The sequence below is a fragment of the Garra rufa genome, chromosome 10 (assembly GCF_049309525.1).
Source record: "Garra rufa chromosome 10, GarRuf1.0, whole genome shotgun sequence".
NCBI lineage: Eukaryota > Metazoa > Chordata > Actinopteri > Cypriniformes > Cyprinidae > Garra > Garra rufa.
In genome coordinates this window covers 48266216-48291144 of record NC_133370.1, presented here as the reverse complement: position 1 = coordinate 48291144, position 24929 = coordinate 48266216, and the positions used below count along the sequence as shown (strand labels likewise).

Sequence of the window (24929 nt, the reverse complement as noted above, 5' to 3'; positions counted from 1 at the left end):
TATCCATTTATCTCCCTTATTTAACACACCTGATTGAGATCATCAGCTCGTAAGTCCAGTTTATGGATTTCTCTCCTAATGAGCTGATGATCTCAATCAGGTGTGTTAAATAAGGGAGACATGCAAAATGTACAGAGCAGGGGTCCCCTCAGGACCAGGACTGAGAACCAGTGCTTTAACCAGCACTATGCTAAGATCATAAAGAACCAATGGAATGCTGAGGAATCATTGGCAGACAATGTTTTTGCAATCTTTGACGGTTTACCAAATATTTGCCCCAAACATTGTCACAGCGTGCATGATGCTACACAACTTGTGCTTGGCTGCAGGAGATGAGGAGGACCCACTGCACCCAGAGGCATATCAAACCGAGGGCATCGCAACCAAGATCAATAAAGAAAATCTCTTCCTTGAAGTGACCACTGCATTTGCTGACTGACTTTGGAAGGGCCCTTCATGCAGGCATTCAGTTGCTCATTTATATTAGGAATAGCCCTACAAATTGTCTCACCTTTTCTGGAGTGCCATTCAAGGGCATTTGGAATTTGCCAATGATATCAATGGGTCAAATGATTGTGGGGATAGTTGTGCACTCAATATCTGCCTTATTTGTAAGATTAGCGGACATGTTCTGGCGTATATGAGACGTGGAAAAGTTGTTTCCAACTGAACGGTAGACTTTCATAAACAGAAGGACAGTATGGAGGCTTGATTTTTTATTATTATTATTTTTTTGGATATCAACAGATCTGTATGTATGTGCATGATCTCTCTTTAGTTGTGTCCCAATTCAAAGGCTGCATCCTTTGATGACCACAAAGGTTGGACCTGGGGTAGGGTAGGCCACAAAAGGTCCATCTGTTGTAGCTTTCATTGCCCGAAAAACAAAAGGCACACAAAGAAGTGAAAAATAGGCTGGTTTGTCCAACTGAAACATTTGTTTCCAGTTCCTACCAATTGCGAGAAGTTAAAAAGATTCCTGGAAATGGCTGGACATTATTGTAGGTTTTGTCCAAATCTTGCATCAGAGCTTATGAATATCAAAGCAGGGGTGCCAAATCTCATTCCTGGACATCTACCTACCTACTTATTTAGTTGGTTCAGCTGTGTTTGATCAGGGTTGAAGCTGAACTTTGCAGGAAGATAGATCTCCAGGAGCAGGATTGGACATCCCTGGAGTAAAGCATCCCTACTCCCCCTAAAAGATACTTGCTTCTTTGAAACCAAGTTTGAAAACTTCAATAAGACACTTCAGTCCATGATTGAAACACAATCCACTACAGTACCAGATCGTTTTAATCAAATTTCAACAAGACATACACGTCATTTTAAAATGGAACGTCCCACCTTCGAAAACGAAAGAAAACAAAAATTCAATACAGTCAATAAGCACACGGGACAACACTTTGAGCTACTGTTCAACACCTTGGACTCAATCTGAGCTCTATTTGATAAAGCATAAAATACATTTATACATCATAGCATAGTTTTGAACCTGAAATTTAAAAACATTTTCCACCTCTCCACTAGCCTTCATTCGCATCTCAGCATTATTGCTTCTCTGACATTTGCAGGAGAGGAGAAAATAAAAAAAACAACAACGCACAATGAACTTTATTAGAAAAACAAAACACGTTCCATTGCTGTGTGTTTACGTATTTTCACTGATTTTGTAAGTTGCTGTGAATAAGGCAGCTGTTTCACTTAAGGCATTGCTGCTGTGAAATTGCTTCTCTGTTAAACTCAAAGAGTCAACAGGAAATTCTTCAAATGTGTACGCTTTCTCGTTTTTTTTGTTTATAGGCGTTTCACGATTAGATCACCTGTGCTGAGAACTGAGCCAATCGTTTGTTCAAATGCTTGTGGCCAAATGAAGAGTTCAGTCTATGTTAGTGGGGAGGATTCATCTCTTCATAGGTGATGTGTAGAGATTTGGAGAGCACAGGAGCCCTTCATCTGATCACACACAGCTCCAAATTGAAAATGCTAGGGCGGGAAGTCAAATTCTTGTCATCTACTGCTGGTAGTTGCCATATTGCCCCTGTGAAGAAGGATAAAACATTCAGGTGTCACATTTGGTATTATGATTTTCCAATTCCAAGACAGTGAGAAACCAATGTTTGAAAAGGAGCTGGTGAATACAGCCACCATATTTCAACCATGGTTTCTGCAGGCTTTATTAATGCAAATTTAAGACTTTTTTGGAATAAATTAAACTGCAAATTTAAGACGTTTTAGGAATAAATTAAAGAAAATACTTCGATATGGTCTTTAAATGTAAATTATTGGTATATGCAAATCTAATTTTGAAAATACAACTTCTAACCTCCTTTACTTTAATTCATTTTACAAATAAATAAATAAGAACTTGTTTTCCAGGGGAGATGTCTAAAGATTTTTAAAGTGATACATTGACATGTCTAGTTTTGTGAGAAATGTATCAACAAGTGAGCTTAAGTTTAAAACAAGAACAAATATCTCTGTTGGCTCAGAAAAATCAACTTAATTCAAAGGTAAAAAATGTTTTCATGCATAATCGACAAAAATGACGATTTTTAATGCCATGACTTCATGATTTAAAGACTTTTTTTCCCTCCAATTTTTCAAAATTTTCTAAATCTGAGAATTTAAGAGCAGCAGAAAAATTGTTCAAAGACACATGAATAAATGCTCCCAAAATTGGTGAATTTTACACCAGCAGATTACTACATTGTAACACACTGTTGACACCAGGGATGCACGAAATTGGATTTTAGCCAATATCCAATACGCCGATATTTTTCCATCTCGTTTTGGCCGATGCCGATATATTTGCTTTTCTTTGGAAACAACACCAGGTCTCTCCTGTGCAGAGATTACAACCAAATTGTATTTAATTATGGTTAGTTTTAACAAAGACGTATTTGTTAGAATTAAATAAACAATTAATAAATAATTAATAAAACAATTCGACTTTTCCTTCAACTTCTACTTCTTCGACTTCTACGTCTTTTACTTTTCCTTCAACTTCTACTTCTTTTAATTTTCCTTCAACTTCTACTTCTTTGACTTTTCCTTCAACTTCTTCTTCTTTGACTTTTCCTTCAACTTTTTACTTTTCCTTCAACTTCTACTTCTTTTAATTTTCCTTCAACTTCTACTTCTTTGACTTTTCCTTCAACTTCTACTTCTTTGACTTTTCCTTCAACTTCTTCGACTTTTCCTTCAGCTTCTACTTCAACTTTTCCTTGAACTTCTACTTCTTCGACTTTTCCTTGAACTTCTACTTCTTCGACTTTTCCTTCAAATTCTTCTTTTGACTTTTCCTTCAGCTTCTACTTTCCTTCAGCTTCTACTTCTTCGACTTTTCCTTCAGCTTCTACTTCTTCGACTTTTCCTTCTGCTTCTACTTCTTCGACTTTTCCTTCTGCTTCTACTTCTTCGACTTTTCCTTCAGCTTCTACTTCAACTTTTCCTTGAACTTCTACTTCTTCGACTTTTCCTTGAACTTCTACTTCTTCGACTTTTCCTTCAAATTCTTCTTTTGACTTTTCCTTCAGCTTCTACTTTCCTTCAGCTTCTACTTCTTCGACTTTTCCTTCAGCTTCTACTTCTTCGACTTTTCCTTCTGCTTCTACTTCTTCGACTTTTCCTTCTGCTTCTACTTCTTCGACTTTTCCTTGAACTTCTACTTCTTCGACTTTTCCTTCAAATTCTTCTTTTGACTTTTCCTTCAGCTTCTACTTTCCTTCAGCTTCTACTTCTTCGACTTTTCCTTCAAATTCTTCTTTTGACTTTTCTTTCAGCTTCTACTTTGACTTTTCTTTCAGGTTCTACTTCTTCAACTTTTCCTTCTTCCATGGTTTCTCTTTGACTTTTACATCAGTGGCTTCTACCTCTACTTCTTCACCTTTTTCTTTTTTGACCTTTTCTTTAATGACTCCTATGGTGTGTGCCTCTTTGCCCTTTTCTTCAACTTCTTATATGGTTTCTGCCTATGTTTTTCCCCTATGGTTTCTGATTTGGTTTTTCCTTTGACTTCTACTTTGACTTTTCCTATGGCATCTGCCTCTTCGACTTTTTCTTTGACTTCTACTTCTTCGACTTCTATGGCTTCTGACTCTTTGACTTTTGCTTCAACTTCTACTTCTTCGACTTTTCCTTCAGCTTCTACTTCTTTGACTTTTCCTTCAGCTTCTACTTTCCTTCAGCTTCTACTTTCCTTCAGCTTCTACTTCTTTGACTTTTCCTTCAGCTTCTACTTCTTTGACTTTACCTTCAACTTCTACTTTCCTTCAGCTTCAAATTCTTTGACTTTTCTTTCAGGTTCTACTTCTTCAACTTTTCCTTCTTCCATGGTTTCTCTTTGACTTTTACATCAGTGGCTTCAACCTCTACTTCTTCACCTTTTTCTTTTTTGACCTTTTCTTTAATGACTCCTATGGTGTGTGCCTCTTTGCCCTTTTCTTCAACTTCTTATATGGTTTCTGCCTATGTTTTTCCCCTATGGTTTCTGATTAGGTTTTTCCTTTGACTTCTACTTTGACTTTTCCTATGGCATCTGCCTCTTCGACTTTTTCTTTGACATCTACTTCTTCGCCTTCTATGGATTCTACCTCTTTGACTTCTACTTCTTTGACTTTTTCTTCAGCTTCTACATCTCTGAATGCATTTTTTAGACAAAAGCAGTGATAGCCTTAACATTTAATTTGAAGACTTTAATTGTTATTATAAAACATTTTAATAAAGTAAATATTTGTATTTTACAAGTGTCATATTTGTCATTTTTATTAATGCAGGCTGCTATTCTGGCCTTTAAATCAAAGCACACTCATGATTTTAAGACATTGATTACTGCTTTATTTAATCAGAAACACAATCTTAATTTAATTTCATCACAAACAGGCCAACAGCGCCCCCTAAGTAAATAAAAAATCTTACCAGATACTTACTAGGACCCGGGGGAGGCTGCTGCCACTTCTATCACTGGTGTTAGTCACTGTTTACTCTACCGGACACAAAAGCATCATTCTGTACATTAGGGGTGCAACGGTTCAACTTACATTCGGTTTGTATCATGGTACGGTTCGGTACTTGCTTTGTAAAGGGAAACAACTATAGTGTCAAATAAAAATTAAGAAATACGAATAATCTAACTACAATCAACAGCACAAATAAATGCAATACATTAAAGATACAAATAAAATAAACACTGATTTAAGTTTTATTTTAGGTAGGACACTACTAACATTATTTTTTAGGCACAGAAACTGAATAAAATAAATGTAAAAAAGCATTGCATATTTTACCGTATAAATTAAAGACAAATCTTTAAAGTTACAATAGCTATTCAAGAGCAGCAAGTGATTTCCTTGTTGCTGTTAGATAAATTTTACGAAATTGTGGTAACTTTAAGAGCATGCACTTATCCAGTGCACTGATAGTTAATGTTTAGCCAGCTATGTCTGCTAGGATGATTAGCAAGATGGGCATTTTGTAAATTTTTGCATGTATTTGTCCATTCGAACACAATACTTCCAAGAGAGATTAACATTTGCACAAGCTGAGGGATGGCTTTGTGCGCTTCAGTGGGCGTGCACACAGATATCAGCACCCGTGAGATGATGGAATAGTTTGTCAACATTTTTTTGTTCATTGCTGTGATTGTAATGTATTGGGAAGCCAAAATGGGCATCCATCAACAGAAACATACATTAGCCGAACCCTGTTGGTTTTATGTGTTATTGAAAACAAATCATATTACAGTTTGTAGTTTTATCCTAGTTTGTGGAGAACCATGTGTGGAGAACCGTACGGTTTGATATATATATTTATTTTATTTTTTTACAAAGAACCGTTACACCCCTACTGTACATGCATTCAAAAATTAAAGGTTTAGTTCACTTCCAGAGCAAAAATTTACAGATAATTTACTCACCGCTTTGCCATTCAATATGTTCATGTCTTTCTTGCTTCAGTTGTAAAAAACATTGTATTTCTTCTTACATTTCAGGAATTATCTCCACATAGTGGACCTCAATGGTGCTCCAAGTTTAAACTTAAAATGCAGTTTAAATGCAGCTTTAAAGTGCTCTAAACAGAAAGAAGAGTCTTATCTAGTGAATTGATTGGTCATTTTTCCAAACAAATTGACAATTTATATACTTTTTAACCTCATATGCTCATCTCTGCATTCCGCATGCGTAGTCTTTGTAATCTGGGTTACTACAGTTAGGGTATGTAGAAAAACTAGATAAGAACCTTCTTCCTCGGCTGGGATCATTTAGAGCCCTTTGAAGCTGCATTTAAACTCCATTTTTGAAGTTCAAACTCGGGGGCACCATTAAAGTCCATTATTTGCAGAGAAATCCTGAAATGTTGTCCTTCAAGAAACTTAATTTCTTTTCAACTGAAGAAAGGAAGAAATTAACATCTTGGATGACAAGGGTGTGTGTAAATTATCTGTAAATTCTTGTTCTGAAAGTGAACTACTTCTTTAAAGGCAGCGAACCAAAACAGTAAATCTAAGGATCATACAGGCAAACATTTGTATCAAAAAAGACTAGCTAGCACATCGTGAGCATATGAGTTATTTGTTTTAATCTGCAAGGCATATCAGCATGCCGACGTTTACATTTTAAGCCATTATAGTATAATTGCAACAATTTTTCTGATACTATCGTGCATCCCTAGTGAACACCTTAACTAAAGGTTCATTTTCATTTAAACAATGTATAATCAAAGATTTTGATATATTTCAGCAGCGTTCTGTTGTTACAGGAGGGTTTCTCACCTGGTCAAACGCATAGGGGCGCTGCGGCTGTCCTTGTGGTGGTCCAGGCTGTGGCGGTCTGTAGGCTGAATACTGCTGCCCTTGACTCTGGGGGTAGTTCGGGTACTGACTTGGAGCGCCTTGAGATGGACCTGTGGGTATAAAAAGAAAAGTGTTTACAGAGAGGAATAAATAAAAAAAATAGGGACGCAAGGAATGTTTGGCAAGCGACATAATTCGTCCAAAAATAAGCGAAAAGGCCAAATAAATTATACAGAACAATGACGTGACGTAATCAAATAGAGGCGTGCACTAATGCAGCACACATGCCGGCAGTGTGGAAGCATTTACAACTGTCAGAGAAAGATGCAAAAATCATTACAAGCAGCGACAGCGAGAGACTGTTTAGAAGCTCATCGCATGTCTTCCGTGAGAAGAGAAAGGTTACTGTATGATGATTGAAATCATCCATTAGTAAATAAACTACAGGATGCTATGTTGTCTAATACACGCACCAATTGTATTTATTCTGACAGCGCTGCACCAGCTCCTTAGTCGGGGTTCAAAGTCCAAAGCGCAATGAAAATCTGCGTGATGAGTATCATTCATAAATCTGCTGCTGTCACAAAAAAAAAAATAGTACTGAGGTCTTCTTGCATGTAAAATAAGTCTACATTTATAAGCATTGTAATTTTACTGTTGTTCTGTAACATAAAATAAAAAAAGACAAAAATAATTGAAACAGCTCTATTAATACATTATAACATTCTCCTTTGCTCATCAAGACTTCATTTATTTGTACATTAAAAACACATGCCTGATTCAAGAAGGGGGTCTTACAAATAGGGCTGGGTAAAAAATATTGATTCTCCGATTTTAATCGATCTTCAATTTAACGCAACGATATCAATTCGGGAAATCCCCGAATCGATTCTTAATGCCCATGCTTCAGCTTCACGTAAGAGGATATGAATATTCACCTCTCGTCCTGAAGGTGTCACCATCAGTTGCTTTTTTTGCAGAAAAATCTGGTGATCAAAAATGATTAGGCTGTAGTTAAGAACTGTTAGTTTTATGGACAGTTAGAATGTTTTGTATTATGATTGGCCTGTTTTGAACGTTTTGAATTTCTTAATAGATTTCACTGTTGCACATTTACAGTCTTTTTATTTTTTTTACAGTAATGTGCATTTTGCAGTTTGTTTACATGGTGTACAATGGATGCACGTATTTATGACTTCTTGTGTGTTCATTTAAAATAAAAGTTGTTTAAAATTAATAACTGTGTGCACCCTATTATTAATGTAGATGTGTATTTCAGTAATAAACTTAAGTAGGAGAGTTTCAGTTACCAGCATTTATATCAAAATATGGATCCCATGTCTGCAAAACTAACATTTTAAATGAAATATTGATAGCTAATCGATATCGAATCGAAATCGAATCGAAACCAAAAAAATAAGAATCGAATCGAATCACCGAATTGGTCACAATACCCAGCCCTACTTACAAATGTCCAAAGAATCTTATTTTACTAATTTGTGCTTTGTTGGTAGGCTATAATGTCTACTAGAATGGTAAAAATGTTCAGTGTTAGGTACATTTTTTTATTTTATTTGTTGTTTTAAAATTGATTTCTTTTTTTTTTTTTTGAAAAGCAAGACATAACTGGGGGACAAACAAAAAAACACGTGTTCGGTAATCGGCCTTCAAGCCCAGTGTTTAATTTTGTTCAGCTTCGGTCAAGAACTTTCATTTCGGTGCAACCCTATTTAACAAAAGTTGAAAAATAATAATACAGCAGCCAATGTTTTAAACACTGATTAAAGAAGTGTATAGGCTTTAATGAAGATTGCACATTTTGCATTGTTACTGTTCTTTTTTTAAGATCCGCCAATTACAATAAACCTTTTTATTTGTCAAGTTTATCAACAACTGCATCTGTTTAATTTCTTTAAATGTACTGACCGCCAATAGAATATATTTGTGTTAAAAATGTGACTTGGATTGTCTGCAAGTGTTTACATTTCTGGATTCCCATAAATCAATACAGTCTGAGACTTGAATCTGTCAGTATGTATCATACCATAGCCCTGCTGCTGTCCAGGGTATCCCTGCTGTCCCGTGTACTGCTGCTGCGGAGGGTAACCCTGCTGCTGCGGTGGACCCTGCTGATACGCCTCTTGCTGCTGACCATACTGTGCATTTCCTACAGGAAGAGGACCAAGCAACTCATTAAAGGGGGGTCCAATGCTGTTTCATGCATGTCATTTATAGTTAAAGAGTTGGATTCTAATGCTAAACACTGCCAAAGTTTCAAAAAAACAATTTGGACGTATGACAGAGTATTTCTGTGCCGAATACAAGTTACTTAATTTTTTTTTTTCGATCATAGCTCTTCATGACGTCCTGAAGGGTGGAACACTTTGTGTGGGCATTTCTCCCAAAAGAGTGTGCCCCAGCACACATCGACTAGAGCAAGAGCAAGAGCATGCCCAACAATGCACTTCATTCGGCTGCACGCGACTCGTTTGGGAAGAATGTCTCTAAAGAAGTGTGGTTTTGGTTGTAAGGCAAAGATAACCCTGCTCAGCTTCCCAAAGAACCCGGCATTACAAACCAAGCCCAGTTTGACGCTGGATTTGCACATCGTTTGATACTGAAAGATGAAGCGGTCCCAGCTATAAAAAAAATCCCGCTCATGATTCAGAAATGCAGATTGTAAGTGAAACAGCATCAAATGTCTTTGTTTTGTTAGCAATCGGCACGGGAGTTCCTGTCAATCTTTAGCTCCACCTACGGCACGCTTCCAGGAGCTTAGCTTTTTTTTGGAGAGAATCGTAAAAGCTGTATCTTTCTTCTATAAATATGATAAAACAAAATACTTTTTGGAGATATGATGGATGCAGTACCACTCTAAAGGTATTCAAGATTAACATAAGATTGGCTGAAAGCGTGCGTGTTATGCCCCCTTTAAAGATCAACAAAATTACCTGCTAAATAAAATGAACCGTGTGTTTGAAGGAACTGCTGCTATAAGTGTTTGCATCATGCACAACTAGTTCTGGAGCTACAAATTATATCATATTGGGAAAAACATGTATAACATTTTCCACCAACCATAGGAATGATTTGTTAAAGATAGATTATGCTAAACTGAAACAGTAAACAGCAGGATGAATAGATCCTTACCTTCAGGCGCTCCCTGTGCTCCATGACTGTATTGCTCCGTGTAATATTCCTCTTGACCAGGATATTGCTGAGGAGGTCCTGAGAACACACCAAACAACAGACATTAAAACAACCAAAATGTGAATTATGATTTAGTGAATTAGTGTATGAAGAGATTTTAACATACCTTGATGCGGCGGCCTGTAGGGGGGCATGGGCCTCTGTCCCATCACGTGATTGCCTTGTCCCATCATGCCCATGGGGTTCTGCTGCCCCTGGTAATGCTGCCCACTGCCAGCAGAAGGGGGCATGTTATACTGCTGGGAAGGAGCCTGCTGGTGCATCATTGGCCCTAGAAGCAAAACACAAGCACTCATAGTGAAACATTTCATATTATATGGTTGATATTATTGTTAAAATATAGTTATGAGATGAGAGAGTAGCAGTACCCTGATTAGGCTGCATGTTCATGTTGGGTCGAGGGCCGTAATTGCCCATGGGCTGCCCCTGGCTCATGTTTATCTGCCCCTGTGACTGCATTCCCTGCGAGGAGGGCACTGTGTGGTTATACGCCCCCATGGAGCCATGGCTGCTGGGTGGTATGTTCATGGAGCCGCTGGGTATGCTGGGTGTCTGGTTGGGTCCCGGGCCCTGCATGGACATGTGGTTTGGACCTGTAGAAGCAGACGGAGATTAACAACATAAACCCCTTCATATTTAATCTGAAAATGTAAACACATCTCCAGTAGCAGTATTAACATTAAGTGACATGGCATCTGACGCACGGAAACCACTGGCACATGCCACTGCTCAGTGGCACATCGAGTGACACTTCCGGTTTTCAGTGACATCTGTCACCGCAGAGTGGCATGTGCCAGTGACACTTGTGACATGCCGATGGATTATGTCAGTGTCACTGTCACTCGAGTGACACTTCCGGTTTTTAGTGACATGTGTCACCGCAGAGTGGCATGTGCCAGTGACACTTGTGACATGTGCCAAACTGCCGATGCATTATGTCAGTGTCACTGTCACGGAACATGTCACTGCTGTGGCACACTGGCACCTCGAGTGAGACTGTCGCTGTCAGCTGGAGTTTAACGTAGACCGTGTAGCACACGTACTTAACGGCCGAACTTATATTTATGACATTTCTTTCAAACATAGGGTTAATTACATTAATTATTCCGTACAACACCCGTTACGCTTTTTCATGTTTTCAATATTTGTGTTGTGTATTTACATATGTACTTACGTTTATTTTACGTTTTGTTTTATATAGCCAATTTTTTTTTTTTTTTTACAATCTATTTAAATACATATTCTAAATACATTTTTTGACAGTGTTTCACATTTCTCCCTTCTTTGCATAGAATGTACAGTTCCGCTGTGTCATTTGGAATTATAAAAGACAGATAGGGGACCAAAATTGTAATGTTAATTTTGTACCAACCTGCAGAAGGTATGTGCTATCACTAATTGACACTTATCAGGCACTTATCAGGCATTTCAGATAATTGTAAATTAGCATGAAAATTTCACAAACCATTATAAAGTGACACCTACCATTCAGAAAGGCTTTATGACAACTGGCATACACCTTTGATAGGTAAGTTTAAGTTGGAAAGATTATTTATTTCATACAAAAAAAGATTGTTCCATTATTAAAAAACATGGAGTTGGATCATGGTTTATCCCAGGATTACATTTTATTTTTATTTTCACCTAAATACCATGCTGGAAAAAACCTTTTGTGGTGCCCCTGGCTCATTGTCCTTTTCTCTTAAGATGATTAGCAACTATTCTATACCAAAGTCCCTTTAGAGCCAGTCATTGGTGTTCATGTCATTTTTGACTAGAGAAGTTTTTCTTTTTCCTGAAAATACTAGTTAATGTTATCGCATTGAACTGAAACTTAGTGACTTTGTTCACAGAGACTATAACAACTTGTCCACATTTATTATTTTTATTTTATTTATTTTACTTTTTTTGTGTGTTTTTTTTCACCTTGTTACACCTATGGTGTTCCCGGTCAAAAATGACAGACCTACACAAAATAGCTTATAAATCCCTCGTTATGCTATTTTATCCCCAAAAATTGGATTCAATCTTTTTATCAACTTGTTTATCTTTCAATTAGGACTGGTTTTGTATTAAATTTTCAAACAGTTTAATTGTAGGAGTCATTTATCCGAGCTTATGCACCTCAGTTTTTGAGTGAAAAAAAGCATTATTTGTTAATAATTTTGGCAATATTGAGAAAAATATGAAAATAAATTGCACTGTTGATCACACTAGTCTACTTTAATGTTTAACTGAAATGATTTTATTTTGTATAAAATGGCACAGTGTCACACTTGTGGTGTTCCTGCTCAAAAATGACCGGCCATTAAAAAGTTAATGTTGAAGATGTGGTTAAATGAGTGATTTAAGCAATTTTTTATAGGCCTGTCATTTTGACCGGGAACACCATAGGTGTAATAGGATTTTGAACACCACATGAGGGTTAAATAGTCTCATAAATGTGGTTTCTTTTGCTCAAATACCATTAAAAAGCTTGTTTTTCAGGCTAGATCAGCCAGTGCACATGCTAAGTGTGCATCTCAGATTGTTGACTGTTTCTACAGCAACAGAGAATTCTAATAGCAGCTTCAGTGATGCGATGATGATTAGCGATTGGCTCTTTTATTCAGATTGGCCATACTGAGCTTTGCATTTTTCCCCATTCAAAACTTTAGGAGTGACACGTCTTGGGTATTCTGTAGTCTTTGTTCTATACCGTGTTTTTTTGTTCTTTGCCATGTCATAACCTGATGTTGATCAAATTTACATAATTGTTTGTTTGTAGCACTCAAAAGGCTTTGAGACTTGGAATTGAGAACATAATCTCAGATGAGGACATACAAGTGAGTATCAAATCATAAACATTTTTGAACGCACACACACAAACATGTTATATTTTTAATGTGTGTGTTTTTTTTAAGAAGTCTCTTCTGTTTATCAAGCCTGCATTTATTTGATCCAAAGTGCAGCAAAAACAACTACATTTTGAAATATTTGTACTATTTAAAATAACTGTTTTCTATTTGAATATATTTAAATAATGTATTTTATTCCTGTGATTTCAAAGCTGAATTTTTAGCATCATTACTCTAGTCACATGATCCTTCAGAAATCATTCTAATATTATGATTTTCTACTAAAAAACATTTAATATTGTTATTATTATTATTATGTTGAAAACAGCAGAGTAGACTTTTTTTCAGGTTTCTTTGATGAATAGAAAGTTCTAAAATAGAAATCATTTGTAACATTATAAATGTCTTTATCATCACTTTTCATCAATTTAAAACATTCTTGCTAAATAAAGTTTCTGTGATTTTGGTGTAGTGTATAATGTTACAAAAGCTTTTTTATTTCAGATAAATTCTGATCTTCTGATCTTTCTATTCAAATAATTCTGAAAAAATTTACTCAACTGTTTTAAATATTGATGATAATAATAATAAATGTTTTTGAGCAGCAAATCAGCACATTAGAATGATTTCTTAAGGATCATGTGACTGGAGTAATGATGCTGAAAATGTAACTTTGATCACATAAATTACATTTTAAAATAAATTCAAATAGAAAGCAGTTATTTTAAATAGTATATATATTTTACAATATAACTGTTTTTGCTGTACTTTGGATTAAATAAATGCAGGCTTGGTGAGCAGAAGAGAAGTATTTAAAAAAAAAATCTTAAATGTTCAAAAACATTTTTAACAGACTTCTGTTCCCACAGGCTTTACATAAAGCTTTTCACAGTGAGGCTCTCAAATCCTGCCGATTTTACATGTGGAAACATCCTGAGACATTGATTAAATTCAAGCAGCACTTAAAGCCACAACAGTGCCATTTCAGTCAAAGTGATGTAAGAAGCGAAAGTTTCACATTTTACTTGCTGTATATTTTGAGTTATATTACCACCAGAACTGTTCCTTATCCTAAATGATTTAATATTCTCATGTTTAATAATAGTTAATCAAACTTGCTGACAAAATAAAGAGAGCAGTGGATGCAGATGAAGATTTTGAAGACCTAAACTACATCTTTGATGTCATGCTTCCAGAGGTTGGTGGTAATTGTAATTTAATGCTGATTGTTGTTATTGAATGTTTGGTGGTAACATCTTTTCTTTTCTTTTTTTTAAGGTGACTATACTTGTTTTACAAAGACTGGAAAATATTTGCCGCTATGTGGTTGAAGTTTTAATGGCCTCTGGCATGGTTAAGTTTCACTGAATTGAGCTTTGCAAAACCAGCTACCTATTAAAGAAAATTGCTATTGCTTTAACTAACACACTTGTTGAATGTCTTTTCTGTCTGGGCTTGCTGAAAAAGGTATAAACAGTACATTTTATATGCTACCATTGACTGACATTGGGGATTAGTTTACAATAACAACTACAAATTCAACTAAAATATAGATAGCATTTAATAATGTCATAAGAGGTTCCCAAACATGGCTTTAATATTTAAAAAGAATAATTTATAGAATTATGCAAAAATAAATTAAATTATTTACTAACAATGTGAAAATTAATTTGTTGTGGAGATGCCTGAATGTTTTGTTAAATTATTTGACTTTCTGTAGCCACATTATACTAGAGATCAAGTTTAATAGACCCACATTACTGCATTGTGAAGAGCAAATGTCAAGTTCCAGTACACTTCTGAATGGTTGGCCATAAAGCCTTTCTGAATGGTAGGTGTCACTTTATAATGGTTTGTGAAATTTTCATGCTAATTTACAATTATCTGAAATGCCTGATAAGTGCCTGGTAAGTGTCAATTAGTGATAGCACATACCTTCTGCAGGTTGGTACAAAATTAACATTACAATTATGGTCCCCTATCTGTCTTTTATAATTCCAAATGACACAGCGGAACTGTACATTCTATGCAAAGAAGGGAGAAATGTGAAACACTGTCAAAAAAATTTATTTAGAATATGTATTTAAATAGATTGTAAAAAGAAAAAAAAGTTGGCTATATAAAACAAAACGTAAAATAAACGTAAGTAAATATGTAAATACACAACACAAATATTGAAAACATGAAAAAGCGTAACGGGTGTTGTACGGAATAATTAATGTAATTAACCCTATGTTTGAAAGAAATGTCATAAATATAAGTTCGGCCGTTAAGTACGTGTGCTACACGGTCTACGTTAAACTCCAGCTGACAGCGACAGTCTCACTCGAGGTGCCAGTGTGCCACAGCAGTGACATGTTCCGTGACAGTGACACTGACATAATGCATCGGCAGTTTGGCACATGTCACAAGTGTCACTGGCACATGCCACTCTGCGGTGACACATGTCACTAAAAACCGGAAGTGTCACTCGAGTGACAGTGACACTGACATAATCCATCGGCATGTCACAAGTGTCACTGGCACATGCCACTCTGCGGTGACAGATGTCACTGAAAACCGGAAGTGTCACTCGATGTGCCACTGAGCAGTGGCATGTGCCAGTGGTTTCCGTGCGTCAGATGCCATGTCACTTAATGTTAATACCGCCTCTCCACATTTCATTAAAGAAGGTTATTTATGTAATTCGCTTTAGTGAGAAAGTAAAAAAAAACAAAAAACGTAATAGGTGTGGGAATCTTTAAGCACCATCTTGGAATCACAAAATCCTTCCCAAACACTTCTTGATCTTCCTTATTAATTGAGTTTACCAACTATTAACATCCAATTTACTTTTTGTTTACTGCATTTTTATGAAGTTACTCACATAATACTTAAAATAATAACAAATTAATAAGAAATACGAAACACTTGCATGTTAAGAATTACAACCAATTAACCCTTAAGCTCTCCTTAAGTAGGTTTTATCTTTACTTTCTTTGGGGTCAGATTGACCCCAAGGATTGAAAGTGTGATTCCATAATGAATTATACATTTTTAATATTATAAACTATATATCATTTTTTTCGTTTACTTCTCAACTTTACAGTTCTGCTGTGTTTTCATGGATATTTTGTACTTTTTTACCCATTTACTGCACAATTACTCAACTACGCCACCAAGTGGCTTATAAAAAATTAATTTTTAATAAAAAAATCACCTTAATGATGATCTAAATTTAATCTAAATTGTTTTTGGACATTGCTCTATGTGTTAGGGATACAGTACTGCCATCTACAGGTTAGTGGAAAAACTTTTGAAGATATAGTTAAAGAAAGAAAGTGCAATGACCACATACATCCAGCAGAGGCCCTTAGGGACTAATTTCATTTTCACTTCATTTTTCTTCATGCTTCAACTTCTCCTCACAACTTTATGATATATATTTTGTAAATATATAAATTTCAACATTTTAAAATAAATAAAAAATGTGTTTTTTTGTAAAAGCGTAGAATTTTAGTTTTTTTAGAATTGCTGAATTTTTGTCTTTCATCTTTCTTTTATCTGCACTTTTCCCTCTCTTCTCTCTCTTTGTGTGAGTGTGTGGGTGTGTGAGTGGGTGTGTGTGGGTGTGGGGGGGGAGTGTTTTTTTTTGGGGGGGGGGGGTGTTTGGGGGGGTGCTGTGTGGTGTGTTTGTGTAGAGTTGTGTGTGTGTGTGTGTTAGGGGCAGGGGCATGGTGTGTGATGTGTTTGTGTAGAGGTGTGTGTGTGTGTGTGTGTGTGTGTGTGTGGGTGTGTGTGAGAGTCAACATGCATGTTCCATGTTGCATTTGTGCTCTAGTACCAGTCTTTCATTTATGTATGAACATTTTCAGATTTATAGCAGATATGTTGATTTTTTATGCCAATTTCTATATAAATGCTGCCTGTTGCAATTACACACATGTGAGTGTTTGTGAGTGTGTGAGTGTGTGTGTGTGTGTGTGTGTGAGATAGAAAGTACGTTCCACTTTGAATTTATGCTGTAGGACCAGGCCTTTATTTAAATGTTAATTATTTTAGATTTAAACTGGATTTACTACTTTTTTTGGACAAACGAAATGAAAAAAAATTGGTTTTTTTACTTTTCCCATTCATTTTGAATGTGGGGTCAATCTGACCCCAAGGAGAGGAAACGGTAAAAAATTTTTTACACACCTTTAGAACAACCGAATTAAGTCCGGATTTTTTTTGTGTTTTTAGATTGATTATTTAGGAAAAGTCACAGAGTCTCATGCCCCTGAGATTAAGGGAACTTTATAAAAAAAAGAAGGAAAACTCCAGTGGGGTCAGCCTGACCCCAAGGAGAGCTTAAGGGTTAAATATAGCTTCAAAGCATAAGCAAAAAGGCAACAAAAAAAGTCAATAAGCCTAAATCGAAAAAAGAACTGTGGCACTTGCTCCAAAATGCTTGAAACTAACTACCAGTAAACCAGTTTTTGAACATTAAGATTAAGGTTTCTTAAAGAAGTCTTTTCTGCTCACCAAGCCTGCATTTTTTTTTTTATCTAAAGTACAGCAAAAACAGTAACATTCTGAAAAAATTTTACCATTTAAAATAACTATTTTTATTTGAATATATTTTAAAATGTAATTTTAAAGCTCCTTAAAGCTTTTAAATACTGTGATTTCAAAGCTGATTTTTAGCATCATTGCTACAGTAACATGATCCTTCAGAAATCATTCTAATATTCTGATTTTATGCTCAAACATTACACACATGCTCACACATTATTATTATTATTATGTTGAAAACAACATTTTTTCAGGTTTCTTTAATAAACAAAGTTCAGAAGAACAACATTTATCTGAAATAGAATCTTTTATAACATTATAAATGTCTTTATCATCATTTTTGATCAATTTAAAGCACCCTTGCTAAATAAAAGTATTCATTTCTATCCTTTCTTTTTCAAAAAAAAAAAAATTATACTGACTCCAAGCTTTTGAACGGCGTAGTGTATAATGTTACAAAAGCTTTTAAGTTGAGATAAATGCTGATCTTTGGGTCTTTCTATTAATCAAAGATAATGTAAATAGTGTACTCAAGTGTTTTCAAATATTGATAAAAATAATAATTTAAAATGTTTCTTGAACAGCAAACCAGAATATTAGAATGATTTCTGAAGGATCATTTGACACTGAAGACTGGAGTAATGATGCTGAAAATGTAGCTTTGATTACAGGAATACATTACATTTTAAAATATAATCAAATAGAAAGCAGTTATTTTAAATAGTAAAAATATTTCAAAACTTTGCTGTTTTTGCTGTACTTGGATCAAATAACTGCAAGCTTGGAGAGCAAAAAAGACTTCTTTTAAAAAAAGGGGGAAAAAACCCTACAGTTCAAAAACTCTGTACTGTAGTTTGCAGGTAGTTTTTCCCAAGCAGCTTGGTGAAGTTGCCACAGCTCTTCTACGGATTTAGGTTTCCACAGTTACTTATTCTGGGAGTTTAACAGTAACTGCACTGGTCTGAATATACCTGGCATCTGTCCGTTCATCTGGCTCTGCATGTGAGGGGCGGGCGGCCCGTCTGACGGCATACTGTGACCGTGAGGGAGCTGTGGAGTCGCTCCACTCTGATTCATGGGCATGTTCTGGGTGGGCGGCTGTAGAGAGACACATTACTCAACCACTGATCCCACTCTGGTTTTATTCATACAGTGCATATCAACTAAGAACAATAAATATATTCTAGCTTGTGGGAATAAATACTCACAGCAGGAAGCAGAGACTGCATGTTCTGATTGGAGTCTGCTATTGTGGCCAGATACACTAGATTTCTGTGTAGCATCTGTTGGTAGCTGCCAGAGACGAATGAGAAAAATGCTTTGATTACAGACGGAATAAAAAAATGAATAATGCAGCATCCATTCAGGTACCCAAGACTGAGCTTAAAGGAGTAGTTTACTTTCAGAGCAAAAATTTACAGATAATGTACTCACCCCCTTGTCATCGAAACATTGATGTTTTTTGAGAAAAACATTTCTGGATTTCTCTCCATATAATGGACTTCTATGGTGCCTGCGAGTTTGAACTTCCCAAATGCAGTTTAAATGCAGCTTTAAACGGCTCTAAATGATCCCAGACGAGGAAAAAGAGTCTTGTCTTATCTAGCGAAACAATCAGTTATTTTCTAAAAACAGTTATAATTTATATACTTTTTAATATCTACACAGAGTACACACAGAGCCTGACAAGACAAGCATTTGAGGTTTACAAATATATAAATTGTAATTTTTTTTTTTTAGAAAATAACCGATCGTTTTGCTAGATAAGAGCCTTCTTTCCTTGGCTGCGATCGTTTAGAGCCCTTTGAAGCTACATTTTGGCAATTCAAACTCATAGAAGTCCATATGGACAGAAATCCTGAAATGTTTTCCTCAAAAAAAATAATTTCCTTACGACTGAAGAAAGAAAGGCATGAACATCTGGGATGACAATGTGGCGAGTACATTATCTGTAAAATTTTGTTCTGAAAGAACTACTCCTTTAACCCTTGTGCATTCTTAGGACAATTATTTTTTTAAATTGGAATTCAAATTTTCTCCCTTATTTTTCTTTCATAAAGTAATTTTACACTAGGTACAACAGATTAAGACTCAGGACCAATTTACTTTTTTTGTACATTATTACTTTTTTTCACCTGAAAGAACTACTTTTGCAGCTTTCACCTATCGAGCAAATGTAAAAAAAATTTAGCAGATGTAAAAATTATTATTATTCTTTTTTTTTTTATAAAAATGTAAACAATCTGCCATTTAAAGGGTTAAAAAGATAAGTACACCCAAAAACGAAAACGCTTGAGTGTGGGTAATTAATAACAGCATTTTCATTTTCAGGTGAACTACCATTAAAATTCTAAAAATAAATACATTTTAGGTAGTTATGATCAGAACTAATGTTGGTAAAAAAAACTATTTCAGTGAAAGCTGAAAAAAATATTAATATATAATGTGTTTCTTCATTCTGACATTTTGTGCTCTTTTTAAATTGACGCACCTGGGTTAAATAAATAAATACATCTTTGCATATGAATCAATGATATAACAGAGAACTTACTGTGAACATTCAGCTGTTTTTCCTTTACTCTGGAAGTCCATGATGCACTGAATCAATTGATTGTTTTCATCCAGTAACTGCAGATGAAATGTCACAACATTTATTAAAATTAAGACAGTAAAAATAGTAAAAGCCAAATCTTACATTTAATTTAAGAAATATAAGATTAGCTGATCAAATCAAACCTAAGCAATAAAAAACTGGTAAAAGAAGCACAGAGCATCAAAAGCACAACCAAAGAGAACAATAAATGGTTAACTAATACACAGGGCTAGATGGAATCTGCGGACTTTTTTGGCAATTTCTGCGCAGAATTTTTGGAAAAATCTGTGGAATTCTGCGGAATGGTTTTAAGAGTATAGGAGAGCACAGAAAGCTGAAAACATTACAAATAGCATAAAAACTTTTATTTCAGGTTTACAGTACAAATCATATTGGAACAACTGGTTTGTTAAACAAAGCCTGCTAAAACACTGTAAAAATACCAATTGTCCTTTTCATTGAAATGCAAACAATGCTGATATCAAATCCCAAGATCGAGATTTTCTTCACTGCATATTTCCAGCGGCTGCATGAAATTATTTGCACAGCTGAGACGATGAATAATTCAGCCCGTTTTATTTTATTTTAGCAATGTACCCATTACGGTTCTCTATATCAGTGTTTCCTGCACTTCTTCTCACTCAGTGCTGTTCTCTTGATGCTGAATCTCCAGTGCCATTTTTGTATTGAAAGCAATGCAATTAAAGGACTGTGACTGTGTATCATGAAATAATGCCATAATGGCAAGAAATTACTTTAATTGGGTTACTCCTGCATGCATGAACTCGTTCTTCAAATAAATAAGGCTGAATTAGGTGTGAATCAGTCTGAACTTGAATCAAACTGAAGTGAAAAATCAAATTACTGTTTCATGCATCAGAACGGATGTGACCATGGACCACAACACCAGTCATGAGGGAGATGTATATATTTCTAAGCTGAATAAATAAGCTTTCTATTGATGTATGGTTTACTATGATAGCCAAGATACAACTATTTGAAAATCTGAGGGGGAAAAAAAAATTATATTGAGAAAATCACCTTTGAAGTTGTTCAAAGAAAATTATTAGCAATTCATATTACCAGGGCTCGAAATTGCGACCGTTTTGGTCGCATATGCTCCCAAAATTTAATCTGCGTGACCACAAATTATATTTGGAAGCATTAGTGCGAGTGCGAGAATTTGTTGTGGTGCGACTTGTTTTCATTTCTTTACAAAACTTTTGCTGGCCTAACTACTGCACAGACTGCTGAGAGCTGATACGGCGACAGGTTCGCCATCTTTCCAGCATTACATAACCATTTAAACTCCATCTTTACATTATTACTTTTTATGCAGATTTGAGATATTAGCCGTCAGTCACTCCGTCACGGACACTGCGCTCCGCTGAACTAGGAACTGGCCGTTTTTGTTTTTTTTCCTCGTTCCGAATTTGCACAATTATGCATTGCAATTAAGGGTGTGTTACGATTTTTGATTGTGGACAATTAAAATGTCTCCACAATCTGCTTTTGAAGAAATATACTGTAATATACAATATACTGTGCCAGGGGCGTAATTTCCTCTGGGGACACGCTTTTCAAAATCTCGTTTGTGTTCTCCAACTTTCAAATGGTTTTGTTAAAGTAATCTCTTGTGTTGTAGAATGCACGAATCCACCGAGTTCGCAGGATCGTCAAAATGAAACCACAAGTAAAACGCGCACGCAAAGTCAAAAGCAATTTTAATACCCCACGTTTAGAGAGCGAATCCCTAATGAGCGCAAATTAGGCTACATAAGATATCTAGGCTGTTATTAGTATGTGGACTATTATAAGTTGTGTAGTTGTCTCTGTATCATGATTAAAAAAAAAAAAAAAAAAAAAAAAAAAAAAAATCAGCCTCTATTTGCACTTTGAATATTGAAGAGTAGACTTTGATTTATTGTCTACACGACTAAAAAAGAACCATGTCGTTCATTTTTTGTTATTTATACTGTAGATTGTTTAAAAATGCAGTGGTTGCTTCCAATTTAATTGGCAGTATTGAAAATAAACATCTTGTTCATGTACTCGTATTTTCATTCATTCTTGTCCCTTGCTTAAAAAGTCTTTCAGAATCAGCCAAATTGCTTGTAAAACATCGGCAATCAGAATCAGCCATGAAGAATCAAGATCGGCGCATCACTAAAAATTTAGGTGCTCCTAAATTTTTTTTGGTGCTCCTAACTTTTTGAAGTTGGGAGCACCAGTGCTACCAAGTAAAAAAGTTAATTTCGAGCCCTGATTACTAATCAAAAATTAAGTTTGTATATATTTATGGTAGAAAATTTACTAATTGTCTTCATGGAACATGATCTTTACTTTTTACCTTAATGTTTTTTGGCATAAAAAATAGGTAATTTTAAATTTAACTAACAAAGTATTGTTGGCTTTTAATACAAAATATAGCCGTGTTTTTGTGGTCCAGCAGGGTCACATTAGGTCATTATATCAATCATCGCAGTTTCAGGGACTGATTTATGAAATAAGCAAGCATTAATATAAAATGTACAAATTCGACAAAATAACAAATCAAACAATGGTAATGTCAACAAGTGCAAGCAAATCAGGCTGAGTTAACAGTGTGAATCAGTCTGAACTTAAATCAAACTGAAATGAAAAATCAAATTGGTGTTTTATGCATCAGAACAGATGTAACCATGGACCACAAAACCATTCATAATTGAGATTTATACATTTCTAAGCTGAATAAAGAAGCTTTCTATTGATGTATGGTTTGCTACTATAGGACAACATTTATTTGAGATACAACCATTTGAAAATCTAAGGGTTTAATGAAAAAAAAAAAAATCTAAACATTGAGGAAAATCACCTTTAAGGTTTTCCAAATTGATTTCTTAGCAATGCATATATAAGTGTTGATATATTTATGGTGGAAAATTAACAAATTATCTTCATGGAACATGATCTTTACTTAATATCCTAATGATTATGGAATAAAAAATAGGTCATTTTCAGTCATACAAAGTATTGTTGCCTATTACTACAAAATATACCGGTGTTTTAGTGGTGCAGGGTCATATAAGGTCATTATATCAATCATGGCAGTTTCAGGGACTGATTTATGGAATAAGCATACACATAAAATGTACAAATTCGACAAAATAACAAATCAAACAATGGTAATGTCAACAAGTGCAAGCAAATCTGGGTTAACAGTGTGAATCAGTCTGAACTCAAATTAAACTGAAGTGAAATATCAAATTAGTGTTTTATGCATCAGTCAGAACAGATGTGACCATGGACCACAAAACCAGTCATAAGAGCCTTTTTTAATTGATATTTATACATTTCGAAGCTACATTTTGAATAAGCAAGCTTTCTATTGATGTATTTTGCTAGGATGTGACAATATTTAGCCGAGATACACGTATTTGAAAATCTGAGGGTACAAAAAAAATCTAAATATTGAGAAAATCACCTTTAAAGTTGTCCAAATGAAGTTCTTAGCAATGCATATTACTAATCAAAAATTGAAATAGAAAATTTACAAATTATCTTAATGGAACATGATCTTCACTTAAAATCCTAATGATTATGGCATAAAAAATAGGTCATTTTCAGTCATACAATGTATTGTTGGCTATTACTACAAAAAAAATACCCGTGTTTTTGTGGTCCAGGGTCACATAAGGTCGTTATATCAATCATTGCCATTTCAGGGACTGATTTATGAAATAATCCTACACATAAAATGTACAAATTCGACAAATAGAAAATTTACAAATTATCCTCATGGAACATGATCTTTACGTATTATCCTAATGATTTTTGGCATAAAAAATTGGTAATTTTAAATTTAACATACAATGTGTTGTTGGCTTTTAATACAAAATATAGCCGTGTTTTTGTGGTCCAGGGTCACATACGGTCATTATATCAATCATCGCAATTTCAGGGACTGATTAAATGAATAAGCATACACATAAAATGTACAAATTCGACAAAATAACAAGTCAAACAATGGTTATGTCAACAAGTGCAAGCAAATCGGTGCTAATTCATGCCACTGGACGACACCTAGTTAACTCCTTGCCTTAAAATATTCCGTGACTCGACATAATACGCCTTTCATTGTTATTAAATTAAAACCTACACGTTAAATCAAGCATCAGAGAATACCGATCAACAGACATGAGTAATAGAAAACCGAATAATAAAGCTTCACTGACCACATCAGACCTGAGTGATGAAAACTGAATCATAAAATCATACGTATGAAATTAAAAACAGATTAAAAAACAAATGTTTGACTAATCCCACATGAATAATGAAAAAACAAAGAATACAGGTGGGCTAAGGTTAAATCAGACCCACGTAATCGATAAGATGTCGGCAATTAGCATACGCGCTTGTATAACATACGATTCATAATAAAATCAAGTGTACAGTGTCCATACTAGCGATAAGAAATCGATGGCAGAATTATTTCTGTGAGAATGTTTACATTACGAATGCTTTCACAGAATCGTCGATTGTGATTCATCAGAGAGCCGAGCACGTAGCGGCTAACAAAGACAGAGCAAAACCCATGAGATTTCAATAGCTTTGCAACGCTAGACAACGACTCGAAATCAACTCCGCATCATTCTCGTGTTTTATTTTGTTAGAGCTGTTGAATACTATGACAAACAATTCTCTAAAACGCTTTGTTTGTGGTGTTACGAGAGTGTTGGCGGGAGAGAGGTTCCAGCTAACGTTAACTAGCCGACCCCACTAATGCGAACGCATTTAACCTCGGTTTCATTCTGATGGAAAAATGATTCGGTGAAATTACCTTTTGTATCCCGGCAGGCGTTATATCGCCCTTGGCGCGCTGCCGGTGCGGTGCGAAAGCCACAGACATGTTAGTTTGTCGTTAGTTACGATTACCTCTATAGTACAGTCTGTACACATACACATACACACTGACCGCGAACAA

The 24929-nt window shown here is 35.2% G+C and overlaps 1 protein-coding gene and 1 long non-coding RNA gene across 2 annotated transcripts; one reads left to right on the top strand and one right to left on the bottom strand.

Annotated features, from left to right (window-relative positions):
- Nucleotides 1-1317: 1317 nt before the first annotated feature.
- On the bottom strand, nt 1318-24926 carry LOC141344168 (protein SSXT-like). Its single transcript, XM_073848956.1, has 10 exons — nt 24786-24926; nt 19925-20001; nt 18582-18666; nt 18345-18471; nt 10372-10596; nt 10110-10274; nt 9941-10021; nt 8838-8990; nt 6773-6903; nt 1318-2041 (listed from the first exon to the last, which is right to left on the bottom strand). The coding sequence occupies exons 1-10, from the start codon at nt 24852-24854 to the stop codon at nt 2015-2017; spliced, it is 1140 nt and encodes a 379-aa protein (XP_073705057.1). The 5' UTR covers nt 24855-24926; the 3' UTR covers nt 1318-2014.
- On the top strand, nt 10744-14264 carry LOC141344982 (uncharacterized). The gene is made up of 4 exons (XR_012356887.1): nt 10744-12828; nt 13710-13838; nt 13946-14038; nt 14119-14264. It is a non-coding gene; the product is annotated as an uncharacterized lncRNA (long non-coding RNA).
- Nucleotides 24927-24929: the final 3 nt, after the last annotated feature.

Excerpts from the sequence above, each read along its gene's own strand:
- LOC141344168 (XM_073848956.1), bottom strand. The coding sequence starts at position 24,854 with ATGTCTGTGGCTTTCGCACCGCACCGGCAGCGCGCCAAGGGCGATATA. Across the intron at positions 18,667-19,924 it reads AAAACAGCTGAATGTTCACA|CTACCAACAGATGCTACACA; the intron begins GTAAGTTCTCTG and ends CGTCTCTGGCAG. Across the intron at positions 18,472-18,581 it reads TGCAGTCTCTGCTTCCTGCT|CCGCCCACCCAGAACATGCC; the intron begins GTGAGTATTTAT and ends GTCTCTCTACAG.